The following is a 13,815-nucleotide window of genomic DNA, read 5'->3' as shown; positions in this document are numbered from 1 at the left end:
ATTTTTATATTAATCTTGAAAGCTTTATTTCCACACTCGATCCTTATTTGCACTGGTTACATCCCACAAAGTCATCACAAACACTGAACTGGCGAACACCTTGTTCAGCCTTGATCCTGGGGGAGATACAGGGTCAGGTTGCCACAAGTGTCTTGTCACAACACTTTCATCAACCCATCAAAATATAATCAGGTTTTCTGTGTATTTTGTTTGTAGAGACATTATTTAATGTATAGTGGGCCTATTCACATTGGTCTTGCAGCCAACAGCACTATAACGAAAACGAGCTACGACAAACTGTACTTAATTGTGGTACATGGCAGCCTTCCTTCACTTAGGAATGCTGGCTAGGACCTTCGGGCTATGCTTTGGGGCCCTTTGGGACAGCGAAATCACCACAAGTAGCACAGAGACGTGAAAAATGTGGCACTGAATAGACTGTGGAAAGGATGTGTGTACACAGTGTGAGAGCTGCAACGAGAAGGCAGCGCTGCCTCGCCAACCTGAGCTGAAGGGTGCCCACTGGGTCAGTCCCATCGTTAACTGCCCTGAGCACGTGCACGCCTACCAGTGAGTGCAAAGGCACGTGAGTATTCGTTTGGGGACTACAGACAAATGTTCAAGAGTAGGCGAATTCGAAAATCCGGAATCTGAATACCAAGGCTTGACTGTACTTGGCTTCCTTTGTAATCCTGTACTTTTCATTTTAGGCATTTACAGACATAATTCAGTGAAGGCAGTGATAGCCCTAAGAGGGTGACAACCTCTGGTAGACTGGTAGATGAGGAGAAACCAGCAAAAAAGGCTCAGAAGGAGCGGTGTGAAGAGAAAAATGAGAAGCGGATGGTGTTCTGGATGCCCCGTGAAGGAAGAGCATAGCTTTGTTCTGGAGATAGCTGTTCAGGTGGCAGGAGTTTGTAGGTGCCCCAAATGAATATTTCCAGAAGGAATGAAAATATTGGTTCTTTCCCCAATTTATAAACTAGAGAGGTCCCTGAACCAAATCTCCTCTACTTAGTCCTTTAGTTTTTGAGAGAAAGAACACATAATAAAATACTTGAAAAAGTTTTTAATGTGAAAACATTTTAAACAGTTTTTTTTTTTTTTGGCAAAAAAACAGGGCAGGCACCACCCCACAGCCCTGAGTAGAATAGGAAGGCTTGGAAAGAGGGTGCAGGGACATGAGGTCTGATCTTGCAGCAACTTCTGAGGGAGAGCTCAGTCCAAGGGTAAGTTCAAGTCCACGGGTGAAACTGCCAAGATGCCCTCCTGGAAGGGAAAAGTGGCGGATCCCCGTGAGCGGAGAGGCGTCCTCCACTCACAGCAGTGTCCACGCTGGCCCAGTGAGAGCAGAGACCGGGAAGGCAAGGAACCAGAGAGGAGGAGGGGACAGAGACCCAGAGAGAGGCAGACAGGGATGAGAGGTGAGGGATGGAGACCCCAAGAAAGGATCAGAGACCTGGGGTGGGTGGAAACGGTCCTGGGGGTGGGTGGGAGAGGCAAAGCCCCACAGCTGGGGTAGAGAGACTGAAAGAAGGGGAACAGAGTCCTGGGGCTTTAACAATACAGAGCCCTGACTTTGTGTTAAAGTCCTAATTCCAATTCCCCACCCTGAATAAAGGACTTTCCCTCAGCCTCCATAAAACCAGGATAATAATCGAATCCTATAAGGTGGGTGAGGGGTATAGATGGGATCATTCCACTAAAGGCCTTGCCTGAGCACCTGGCCAAGCTTGCCTGTTATTCCTTAAAGAATAAAATGTTCTTACGACTAATCCAGCTTCTGCATTGAGCTCTGGACCCTAATATCCACTGTTCCATCATCATCTTGCATTGAGGTCTGAAGGTTCTCTCTCCCTTAACTGAACCACCTCCGATCACCTCTAACTCCTCCCCAAATCTGCCCCCCACCTTCCCCTCTACTCTGCTCTTCCTGGTCTCAGGGGACATCAGATGTAGCTCTGTAGCTGCTCAGGTCGGCATCTTCGGCATCATCCGCGACTCCTGTCTCCCATTTGGTCTCCCCATTCACTCCGTGAGCAAAATCTGTCAGGTCTATTTCCAAATTAAATCCGGAATTCTCCACTGCCCCGACCCTGGTCTGATACACCCTCATCTCCTCCCTGGACCAGCGCTGGTATCTTTCTGGGGCTCCCCACTTCCGCCCTTGCCCCCTACATTAGTCCCCATATGGCCGCCAGAGGGCGCCCGTGACCACCCAAGTCAGCTTGCATCCCTCTACAAAGAGCCCTCCTACAACTCCGGGCTCACTCTGTGTGCAAGTTCTTAAGCATGATCGCAAGGCCTAAAGACTTGCACGATCTGGCCGCCTCTCTTGCTTTCATCTCCCATCCTCTCCCCCTCACCCACCCTGCTCCAGCCCTACTGGCTGCCTCTCTGCTCCTCAAACACACCTAGCCAGTTTCTGCCAGTCTGTGAAGCAATGACAGTCTGGCAGTGATGAGGCCGGTAAATGAGATGGTGTCCATTAAGCAGCCAGAAATTGATGTTCAAGGGGACGGGGACAGCAGCCAAAGGTCATTTAGTCCGTACACAGGAGCCCCATCCAGCTCTGAGCCCAGCGCTGGATTTAAAGCAGTGAGCAAGCATGGTAAGGTGGGAGGGTGTGGGGGTGACTGCGACTTTAAATGAAGACCAGGGAAGGCCTCACTGGGGGTGATACCTGAGCAGATGGGCAGAGGAAGCAAGGAAGGGGGATATTGGGGAAAAGGCATTCCCGCAGGCAGTGCTGCACAGACAGTCATCCCACAAAGACCAAGTACCTACAAGGATGATCCCATTTTAATCCTCACAATAACCCTTTGAGGTAGGTATTGGAGTTCTCCTGCCTTTACAGATGAGGGAATTTGTTTCTGACATAACTTTTTGTGTATACCAGAGTGGTTAAAGCTGGGCAGGGCATCTGCAGTTATCACGGCAGTGCCTGGTGTACAGTAGGTGCTCAATAAACACAGAACGGACGAACGGTGGAAGCGGGAGAACACCCGTGATGTCTGAAAGGAAGGTTAAGACTCCACCCCCGTCCTTCCCCGCCAATACACACACATACAATGACAATTAGGTAAAGAGAAGCCCAGAGAGGCTGTGGCGGCTCACCCAGCCCCCATGGGCCTGGATCCAGGGCGCGAAGCTGTGCACATGCTCTACACTGAGTCCGGCCAAGGTGCCCCCCAGCCCAGCCACGCGCCGGCTCAGCTCCATAGCCAGGGCCAGGCGGGCCAGGGGTTCCGGGGAAGGTGGCGGAGGCCCAGGGCACGGTAATGCTTGGCTTGGGCGAGGGCTGACCTCTCGGCTAGAGAAGAGTTCCACTAGGCGGCTGAAGGAACTGGCAGAGAGGCGCGCCAGTTTGCGCTGTAAGGCTGGGTCTGAAGCCAGCTGTGGGACAGGGAGAGGAAGAGCTAAGGTAAGCCTCAGTCACACCCTCGTAGCTAGCCAATAGGAAGCTCGGAGGCGTGGCTTCAAGCGAGTTCTAGGTGTAACTGGCGCTCTAGGCCACGCCCCTATCCAGCACATCAGCCAATCACAAACTAGACTATAATATCTCAGCCAAGCTACTCCCAGAAAGATGGCCAAGAACCGGCGAAGCCAAGCCACGCCCCTGCCAAGGCCCCAACAGCCAATCAGGGCCAAGCCCTAAACTTTCTATGCTATGCTGTCACTTCAGTCGTGTCCGACTCTGTGCGACCCTATAGACGGCAGCCCACCAGGCTCCCCGTCCCTGGGATTCTCCAGGCAAGAACACTGGAGTGGGTTGCCATTTCCTTCTCCAATGCATGAAAGTGAAAAGTGAAAGTGAAGTCGCTCAGTCGTGTCCGACTCTTAGCGACCCCATGGATTGCAGCCTACCAGGCTCCTCCATCCATGGGATTTTCCAAGCAAGAGTACTGGAGTGGGGTGCCATTGCCTTCTAGCTTGCTAATATTATAGCGACACTTCTGTGGGCTTCCCAGAGACCCAGAGGCCAAGCCAGTGTCTACAACAACCTTGCCTTCTACCGTACAATGAATAAGACTGTACACTTTGCCCAAGCTCCTGAGCCAACTAGATTCCAGGACAGAGCCACAAGCCACACTCCCTCTGGCAGTCCATTTCTCCTACATTCTAAGTCATAGCCCTATATAGTCAATCAGGTCTTCAGATTTTAGATAGCTGCCTTTGGGTTACAGTACATTGGGTTGCAAAGACTCAGACACGACTTAGCAACTAAACAGCATCAGCAGCTTCAAACCACACCTCCCACCCTTTCCCATCACCATACAGTCCCTTACTTCCTCACCTGGTCCCAATTTCTTTCCTAGAATGTGTTTCTGGTGGCCACAGTCTTTGCCTATAAGCCACCCCCCTCTAGCGATCAATGAAAGGCAGTAATTTAAGGTATTGCCCTGGCTTACCCTTCTACTCACTCTTTCACTGAAGCCTTGTACCACCGTTCCCTGTCCGACCATCCAGTGAGAATGCAGATTCAGCTTCAGGTCCCAGTGTGGAACCATGCTGCAATTCCTATCCTAGCTAAAGGGGGAACAGACCACCCATCACCTTCTGGTTGATGACTTCTGCCTCCTCTTCCAGCAAGGCGACCAGTTTTCGCAGCAGGGCTTCCTTCTCTGTGGGTGCGGGACCCTGTAATTCTGGAGGCAGAAGAGAATTTGGCTGGGGGCAGAACCCTGGTGACCCTTCTACATGCATCCTTCTCCAGCACCCCTCTGCACCTCACCTGGACTAGGTGGGGATCTCAGTTGCTCTTGCACCAGCTGTTCCAGCCGCTGGGCCACCAGGGCATAGAAATCTGGGGTAGCAGGGCCTGGAATGAAAAGAGCCAGCGATGGGTCTTTAGGAACTTTGGACCCAACATCGGGAACTTGGGTATTCTCTCCTCCCAATCATCTTGCCAGGTAGCAAGGATTTCTACTTCAGAGTGGGGTAAACTGAAGACCAATGAGCAAACCTGACTAAAAAACCCCTTGTACTCTTCCCCAAGCTGGACTTAAGAGTGTTTGGACCTTGAAGATGATCCCATCTAAGGAAGGCAGACATACGGCACACCCCAGGTTAATGACCCTTAGCATCCCATTCTACCCCTTGTCCTTTTCAGGCAACTCATCACAGAACTCTTCTCCCCAGCTGTGAAATCCTCTTCAACAAAGCCCCTGCAGTAGCCATTACTAGTCTATCCAGGCTCATGTGTGAGAAAAAACCTATCACTCTTGATCAAGTCCAATTCCCACCCCTCTTCATTCCTACTTTGCTACTGGAGAAAAGGGTTCATGTAACCAAAACGGCCAGGCAACTGTGACTGAAAATCAGGTCTCCTGCCTCCCTATTGGGGGTACAGTTCAGTTCAGTCCAGTCAGTCAGTCATGTTCAACTCTTTGCGATACCATGGACTGCAGCACACTAGGCCTCCCTGTCCATCACCAACTCCTGGAGCTTGCTCAAATTCATGTCCATAGAGTCAGTGATGCCATCCAACCATCTCATCTTCTGTCATCCCCTTCTCCTCCCGCCTTCAGTCTTTGACAGCATCAGGGTCTTTTCTAATGAATCAGCTCTTTGCCTCAGGTGACCAAAATTTTGAAGCTTTAGCTTCATCATCAGTCCTTCCAAGGAAAATTCAGGACTGATTTCTTTAGGATTGACTGGTTTGACCTCCTTGCAATTCAAGGGACTCTTCTCAAGAGTCTTCTCCAACACCACAGTTCAAAAACATCAATTCTTCAGTGCTCAGCTTTCTTTATGGTCCAACTCTCACATCCATACATGACTACTGGAAAAACCATAGTTTTGACTAGATGGACCTTTGTTGGCAACGTAATGTCTCTGCTTTTTAATATGTGGCCTAGATTGGTCACAACATTTCTTCCAAGAAGCAAGCGTCTTTTAATTTCATGGCTGCAGTCACCATCTGCAGTGATTTTGGAGCCCAGAAAAATAAAGTCTGCACTGTTTCTATTGTTTCCCCATCTATTTGCCATGATCTTAGTTTTTTGAATGTTGAGTTTTAAGTCAGCTTTTTCAGTCTTCTCTTTCACTTTCGCTGAGAGGCTCTTTAGCTCCTCCTCTTCACTTTCTGCCATAAGGGTGGTGTCATCTGCACTTTTGACCTTACTGATATTTCTCCTGGAAATCTTGATTCTAGTTTCATCCAGCCTGGCATTTCACATGAGGTACTCTGCATATAAGTTAAATAAGCAGGGTGACAATATACAGCCTTGACATAATCCCTTCCCAATTTGGAACCAGTTTGTTGTTCCATGTCTGGTTCTAACTGTTGCTTCTTGACCTGCATACAGATTTCTCAGGAGGCAGGTAAGGTGGTCTGGTATTCCCATCTCTTTAAGAATTTTCCAGTTTGTTGTGATTCACACAGTCAAAGGTTTTAGCATAGTCAGTGAAGTAGATTTTTTCTGGAATTCTCTTGCTTTTTCTATCATCCAATGGATGTTAGCAATTTGATCTCTGGTTCCTCTGCCTTTTCTAAATCCAGTACTGGGGGTACTGGTGGCTACAAAAGTTTAGGGGCAAGGAAGCACGTGTAGAAAGAGAGAGATAATAGAGAGGGACCAAAAGCTCTCCTAAAGCAGCTCACAGAACTGACAGATAGCAATCCAGCTGGGTGTCGGGGGTGAAGGTAGGTGCTGGAGACCCCTCAGAGCTACTCCCTTAGCTGGGTGATCTTAAACTAGTTCCTTATCCTCTCTATGCTTTAAGAATCAAAGCTGCTGACCCTGCCAGTTCTTGGATGATTGAAGGAACTCTCTTACCAGGCTCTGAACCATAGCAGGGCCGGAGTGGCAGGGAGCAAGGCCGAGAGGACTCAGGGGGAACAGCTCCTCGCCTCAGGGAGCAGGGAAGACATCTTCGAAGGCGGCTCAGGAAGTCTGTTGGCTCCTCCTGGGCAGGGCTCCTGGGGAAGGGGACCTCAGAGAGTGATCCCAGAAGCTCTTTGCAAGCAGTCCCTTTGTCCTCCTGAGAGCCCTTCCCTGCAACCCCCAGGACAAGGAGTAGAGCGAGATATAAAGAGGCGGGGAAAGAGACAGACTGAGTCCAGGAGCAAGAGTTGGAGAGGGGTCCATCCCAAATGCAGCACCCTGAGGAAGGAGGGCAACTCCCTCTTACCTGGGTGGGGTCGGAATGGGAGACCCCACAGCCTCACCCCGCCTAAGGAAGGCAGCTAGGACCCTCAGCGTGTCCTCCCGGAGCCCCAGCTCTTCCGAGCCCGCCATGGGGGCACCTGTGAGAGAAGGAAATGGAGGATGGGCTCTAGGGTTCAGAGCGAAGTGAAGGCTGGGGCCCAAATTCCTAGTCCGGGAATGAGGAGGGAGCCAGGACTAATGAATCCCCAAAGAGGGAAGGGGATCCCAGGTCTTTTATGGGAGTTTCGGGGTCTGGGAGCCCCGATGCTTGTCTCTAGAGAGAGAAGAGGAATGAAGACAAAGACACCTTGATCCTGAGAGAGGAGACGTCTGGGGATTCTGATTCTTGGGTCTAAGGGAGGAGGGGTCTGGGGCCTGAGCGCTTGAGTTTTTGGAGAAGAGGGCTGGGGGTTTGAACTCCTGAGTCTAAGAGAGAAGGGTTAGGGTTGGGGCTGTGGCCTCAGACCCCTGAATCCCCGAGGAAGAAGGGCCTCTAGGGCTCCGACTTCTGGATTCTGAAGGAAGATGCAAAGAGACTGAAATCCGTAGAGGATCAAGAACTACCAATCCCAGCAGGCTTCGCAGCAAACATTCCCCTCGGTGCGTTACTGGTTCGCCGCGCAGCCTGCTGGGAGGTATAGTTCTACTCTCTGACTCACGCTAGAATTTGGGAGACTGAAGACGCTTGGATGTCGGGGGAATAGGACTGAGTTGCCCGCTCCTGGATCCCGGCTCCCTCTTCTTTCCTCCTCTCCAAGCCCGCGCTGACGTCCCGCTCACCTGATCCTGGGCCCCCGCCGCCGCCACCACCTCCTCCTCCTCTGAACTTGTATTAAGTTTCTTTTCTTAGGACAACTTTCCCGCGCCTGCGCACTGGTTCGGATTGGTGAGGGCCCAAACACAGAGGGGCGGAGCGCTGGGTCCCGCCTAATTTGCTTGTGACTTTCCCAGCATGCCAATGGTCGGAAAACCTAAGAAGGGCAAGGGATGGGAGGTGAACGGACGTCACGACTCGCCGAGCCGCCTCTTTGGTTCTGGAGTCTGTCACCCAAACGACGATCAAGCCCTTTTTATTTCGAGAAATCGAGAGAAAAAGAAGCCCCACCTCTAAAGCTCAACTGACGGGAAGTGGGGGTGTGCAGCTGAGAGTTCGAGAGCTACGGGACCCCAAAGACAGGGCTGGGCCCTGGCACCCTGCGCGCCCCGACCCAACACTTAGGTAACACGGAAAAACTGAAGACCTGGTGGCGTCCAGGAGTGAGGAAGCGGAGAAAGGATGGGTGTGCATTGACAGTGGGGAAGGCGGGTAATCTGGGGAAAGTGAAACAAGCAGGGAAAAAAGTGAAGCAATAGCAGACGCCCAGGTCGGCTGTAAAACAAACAAACAAACAAAAACAAACGGAGTTGCAAGGAGGAGGGGAGAGGAGGCATCTATATTGGCGGATCTCGGGAGAGAAGGATCACTGCGAATGGGAGGCAGTCCACTCTAGAAAATGAGGATATGCTCTGGGGGAGGTTGTTTGGGAGAGACTGTGGATGGTCTACGGTGGAAATGGGTGAAAGGATCATGGCGGCGGGGGGAACTGTGGAAGGGTCTCTTCACTGGGGTAAGTGCGGGGGTGGAGGTCTACAGGTCAGTAGCATCTACACCGCAGTAACTAGGGGGAGGGCGCTACCTTGAAGGTGGGAGTATCTGCACGGGGTTATGTAGGTGGGAGGGAGAGGTATTCAATGGAAGAGAGGTCTACACCGGCGGAATTGACGGAAGTAGATATATCTACACATCAGAAGCTGGGGGAAAGAGGGGAGGGGTGTAAAATGAGCTTGGGAGGGAGTCCTCGCTGAATTTAGAGAGCCTCCGTGGAGGATGGGAGGTCTGTACCCCAGGAAAATATGTTAGAGACCTGCGACGCGGCCCTTGAGACGGAGGTCTGGGTGCGGAACTCTCCGACTGGGCGGGCCTGGGAGGCCGCCTGTGCCCAGGAAGTATTATCTGCGCGCAGGCCAGACCATGGGAACCCAAAAGCCTCGGATACTGCCCTGGCTGATATCTCAGCTGGACCGAGGGGAGTTGGAGGGCGTGGCCTGGCTGGGCGAGAGCCGCACGCGTTTCCGCATCCCTTGGAAGCACGGCTTGCGGCAGGATGCCCAGCAGGAGGATTTCGGCATCTTCCAGGTGCGTGCCGGCGGGGAGGGGCCGTCCCCGAGTGGGGCAGGGCGGGGCGGTCCCAAAGCGGGCGGGGCCGAGAAGGCGGGGCTAGCGCACCTGGAGCTGCCCGGTATTTATGTTGGCTGGTGGAAGTGGGTGGAGTTAGAACTCGAAAGGGAGAAGGTGGTAGGATCCGCAGACTGGTGTGGGAGAGCAGTCAGGATTGGAGTCTCCTGGTTCTGGGAATAGAACCGGAAAAGGAAGGAAATGCATCCTAGGGGGTTCAGAGGCCCCTGGGGTGGGAATCTTGGTTGTAGGATTTCTGAGGGCCGGTCTTGGATATTAGAGGCAAGACTTGGCCCTGAAGCTAAGGTTTCTTACCACCAAACTGGGATACACCGGTGGTGGTAAGCCGAAGTAGAGTGCGAGGGGCCGAGGTTATTACAGAGCGTGTCCTCGGACAAGTTGGTGGCAGACATTCAAAGGGACCTGGAAGGCTGGCTTAGCAAGCACAGGTTTTCGAAGGGCGGAGGTAGTGGGACTTGGGGCACAGAGAATCTGAGAATTTGGGGATGAAACCCTGACAAGTTAGAACGTGCCCGCGGAGAGGACGGTGTTCGGGCACGAGGAGACAGGGTTAGGACCCCTGGAGCAAGGTCTAAGTCATCTTCCCCACTATCTCGGCACCACTGGTCCCCTAGGCCTGGGCTGTAGCCAGTGGTGCCTATACTCCTGGGAAGGATAAGCCCGACCTGCCGACCTGGAAGAGGAATTTCCGGTCTGCCCTGAACCGGAAGGAAGTGTTGCGTTTAGCGGAGGACCACAGCAAGGACTCCCAAGACCCACACAAAATCTATGAGTTTGTGAACTCAGGTGTGCTGGGAATGAGGCTTCCCTTAGAGGGATGGGATTTCGAGTGTCCCCAGGGCCGCTACTACACTGCCCACTTTTCTCCATAGGAGTCAGGGACATCCCTGAGCCAGATACCTCTCAAGACAATGGCAGACACAATACCTCTGATACCCAGGTAAGAAGGCTCCCCAACCATGCTGCCCTCAGCCTCTACCCCATCTTCTTTCTGTGTTCTCACCAGCTTGTCCAGATGTCATCTTCTTCCCCCGGGACCGTCACCCCAGGCTCCATTCTCTCCCCTGCAGTCTGTCCCCAACCTGACCCAGGTCTGCCCCTGACTCTTCCCTGTTCACAGCCCTCCCATGGCTTCCCAGCGCCATCATCAAGAGAAACCTCAGAGCTTTCACCAGCCATTCGAGGCCCCAATCCACTTTCCAGGATTTGACAGCTTTCCTCCTTGTGCAGGGTTCTCTCAGCCTCTTGTGAGCTCAGAACCTCACTATCCTTGATCTTGCTGATGTCTGTGCCGGGGAAAGTCCTCTCTGAAATTCTCCTGAGACTTCTCTGCCCAGGTCTTCTTAACAAAGCATTTATCTGGCTGCACCAGGTCTTAGCTGTGGCATGCAGACGCTTAGTTGCAGCATGTGGGATCTAGTTCCCTGACCAGGGATGGGACCCGGGCTGCCTGTATTGGCAGCACGGAATCTTAGCCACTGGACCACCAGGGAAGGCCCTCTGCCCACGTCTTGCTTGTAGAGCCAGTTCCTCAGGTTGGAATTAGCTGCTCCCCTCGGGCCATTGTAGTGCCCAGCATACACCCAGGCTGTCTGTCTTTTACTGTGCTGGTGGCTGTGTCTCCCCTGGGCTGGAAGCCCCTTGAGGGCAAAGCTCAGGTCTGTCTCCTCTCTGGGTCTCCACATGGCTGAACACAAAGCTTGGTTAGTGAGAAATGTCCAGAAAAGGCCATGGAAACACCTGGATCTTTATTTTTTCCTGTCCAGGAAGACACTCTGGAGAAGTTACTGAGTGACATGGACTTGAGCCCAGGAGGGCCCTCGAATCTGACTATGGCCTCTGAGAACCCCCCTCAGTTCTTGCAGAGTCCCGACTCAGACATCCCTGCTCTTTGCCCAAACTCGGGACTCTCTGAAAACCCCCTGAAGCAGCTGTTGGCAAACGAGGAAGGTGAGTGCCAGCTGCGGGGCAGGAGGGGCCAGGACCCGGGTCGAGAACCCCCTCACACCCTCTCATGCTCTCTCCCCCTTCACGTTATGGCTGCTGTTGCTCAGATTGGGAGTTCGAGGTGACTGCCTTCTACCGGGGCTGCCAAGTCTTCCAGCAGACTGTTTTCTGCCCTGGGGGCCTGCGGCTGGTGGGATCAGAAGCAGGGGACAGGATGCTGCCTGGGCAGCCTATACGACTGCCGGACCCTGCGACGTCCCTGACAGACAAGAGCGTGACAGACTACGTGCAGCGTGTGCTGAGCTGCCTGGGCGGGGGGCTGGCCCTGTGGCGGGCCGGGCAGTGGCTCTGCGCCCAGAGGCTGGGGCACTGCCACGTGTACTGGGCCATAGGCGAGGAGCTCCTCCCCAGCTGTGGCCACAAGCCTGACGGCGAGGTCCCGAAGGACAGGGAAGGAGGTGTGTTCAACCTGGGGCCCTTCATAACAGGTGAGTGATACAGGGCCTTCACTCTGCTGTGGAAACAGGAGGCAACAGTGGTGAAAATCTCTGGGGTCAGGAGGTTGGAGATTGAATTCAGACCCTGCGGCTCTGCTTGTGCTTGAACCTGGGGAGAAGGATGGACTGCTCTGAACCTGTGAAATCTGCAGACTGTCTCCTCCCTCTCCTTACCTGCCTGGAGCTGGCAGGGGGCTCAGGCCCAACATACAGAAGCCACTCAGGGAATTAGCTGCCAGAGTTGTTATCGTTATTACCAATTGTGGTGGAAAGACAGATGCAGGAGAAAGATACCCTCTAGAGGCTTGCTATCCGAATAGACCTTTGTGCAGGGATGCAAATAGCACTGTATTTGCACTGCCCAGCTTCGTATCCACTAGCTGCATGTGGATGCTCAGTATTTAGATGAGGTCAGTGAAAATGAGGAAGTGAATTTTAAGTTTTATTTGATTTTAATTAGATACAATTAAAACTTAAATAGTCATAGCTAATGGCTACATAGTGGACAGTGTGGGCTTGGGGGGTTAAAGAGCAGTTACCACCACCGATCTGGTACTCCAGAACCACTGAGAATCCTTGGGGAGGAGAACGCCCTTCCTGGGCCTGTTTCCCCATCCAAAGGCTGGGGCTCTGGGCGGGGTGGAGGGTGCGGTGGGGTTCACCTTCCAGCCCCATCTTGATGAGAGGGAGGGAGGAGGAACATTTAAGCTTGTGCGTAAGTGGAGGGGCTTTCCCCAAATTAACAGCCCCCAGTCATGGTGGCAGAGGTATGCCGGGCTTTTGATCAGGAGAGAAGGTAAGGATGTTAATGAGGTTTTGGGGCAGAGGAGAGGGGCAGGTAGAAGGTCTTCTTCCCATCCCTGACTCTCTGTTCCTTGGCCCCCAGATCTGATCACCTTCATTGAAGGAAGCAGACGTTCACCACTCTATACCCTCTGGTTCTGTGTGGGGCAGTCATGGCCCCAGGACCAGCCATGGATCAAGAGGCTTGTGATGGTCAAGGTACTGCCAGCCCCAGGCTCCTGGAGCTGAGAGGTGGATTTTAAAAGAGAGGCTGCTTCCAGAAACTACAACTCCCATAGTTCTTCTGGCAGTCTCTGCAACTGCCAGTTCTTCCTCAGGGGCTTCTGGGTGTCCCTCCAATGGCCTTTCTCCCAGAGCCAATTTTGAGTTCACTCAACCATGTGGAAGTTGGTGGACTACAAGTCCTAGCAGCCTGTGTGAGGTACTTCAGTTTCCAAGAATCCTTCTGAGCACCAGCTGCTGAGCCCTAGCTTCTAGGAACCCCTTCAGCAGCCTTAGCCCTAGTTTTTGTGGCCTCCCTTGGTTGCGGGAGAAGGGGACGACAGAGGATGAGATGGTTGGATGGCATTACCAACTTGATGGACATGAGTTTGAGTAAGCTCCGGGAGTTAGTGATGGACAGGGAAGCCTGGCGTGCTGTAATCCATGGGGTTGCAAAGATACTGACATGGCTGACAGACTGAACTGAACTAAACTGAACTTGGGCGTGAATATGGGGAAAACTACAACTCCCAGCAGGCCTGGGCCTAATGGTTCATCCTGGGTTACAGTGGGGGATACTGGGATTTGTAGTCTACTCAACCCCATCCTGGGTAGAGGATGGTGTTGGCTGTCTCCTGACAATTTCTCCCCCATCTCCCACAGGTTGTCCCCATGTGTCTCAGGGTTCTTGTAGACATAGCGCGGCAAGGGGGTGCCTCCTCCCTGGAGAACACTGTCGACCTGCACATTTCCAACAGCGACCCCCTCTCCCTCACCCCAGACCAGTACATGGCCTGCCTCCAGGACCTGGCCGAAGACATGGATTTCTAGGTTGCTGGGGAGGCCTGAGCCCAAGCCCTTCACCTCGACCAATAAACTGGTTCTGGCCATGGTCATCACTGTGTGTCTGGTGTTCAGTGTCACTGGGCCAGCCCTGACCCAAACAAGGGGTTATTCCTCCTTAAGGCCTGTTTAT

At 52.8% G+C, this 13,815-nt stretch overlaps 2 protein-coding genes across 10 annotated transcripts; one reads left to right on the top strand and one right to left on the bottom strand.

The window, feature by feature from the left end:
• Positions 1–1,035: 1,035 nt before the first annotated feature.
• Positions 1,036–7,899, bottom strand: BCL2L12 (BCL2 like 12). Of its 7 annotated transcripts, none has more exons than XM_061389060.1 (7): positions 7,814–7,899; positions 7,138–7,252; positions 6,783–6,925; positions 4,736–4,822; positions 4,558–4,649; positions 3,118–3,396; positions 1,036–1,269 (listed from the first exon to the last, which is right to left on the bottom strand). In XM_061389060.1, the coding sequence occupies exons 2-7, from the start codon at positions 7,242–7,244 to the stop codon at positions 1,219–1,221; spliced, it is 759 nt and encodes a 252-aa protein (XP_061245044.1). In that variant the 5' UTR covers positions 7,245–7,252; positions 7,814–7,899; the 3' UTR covers positions 1,036–1,218. The 7 variants fall into 7 exon arrangements, 5 of the variants coding, with proteins under 5 accessions (XP_061245044.1, XP_061245042.1, XP_061245043.1 ...); XM_061389058.1 differs by lacking the exon at positions 7,814–7,899 and adding an exon at positions 7,719–7,769; XM_061389059.1 differs by lacking the exon at positions 7,814–7,899 and adding an exon at positions 7,462–7,697.
• Positions 7,900–7,927: 28 nt separating this feature from the next.
• On the top strand, positions 7,928–13,735 carry IRF3 (interferon regulatory factor 3). 3 transcript variants are annotated; one of them, XM_061389044.1, is made up of 8 exons: positions 7,928–8,373; positions 9,158–9,330; positions 10,005–10,176; positions 10,263–10,330; positions 11,157–11,340; positions 11,445–11,825; positions 12,721–12,836; positions 13,503–13,735. In XM_061389044.1, the coding sequence occupies exons 2-8, from the start codon at positions 9,166–9,168 to the stop codon at positions 13,668–13,670; spliced, it is 1,254 nt and encodes a 417-aa protein (XP_061245028.1). In that variant the 5' UTR covers positions 7,928–8,373; positions 9,158–9,165; the 3' UTR covers positions 13,671–13,735. The 3 variants fall into 3 exon arrangements, with proteins under 3 accessions (XP_061245028.1, XP_061245027.1, XP_061245029.1); XM_061389043.1 differs by having other exon boundaries at positions 7,928–9,330; XM_061389045.1 differs by lacking the exons at positions 7,928–8,373; positions 10,005–10,176 and having other exon boundaries at positions 8,771–9,330.
• The last annotated feature ends 80 nt before the right edge of the window (positions 13,736–13,815 follow it).

This window comes from Bos javanicus, chromosome 18 (genome assembly GCF_032452875.1).
Source record: "Bos javanicus breed banteng chromosome 18, ARS-OSU_banteng_1.0, whole genome shotgun sequence".
Lineage (NCBI taxonomy): Eukaryota > Metazoa > Chordata > Mammalia > Artiodactyla > Bovidae > Bos > Bos javanicus.
This window is presented reverse-complemented; position numbering and strand designations above follow the sequence as displayed.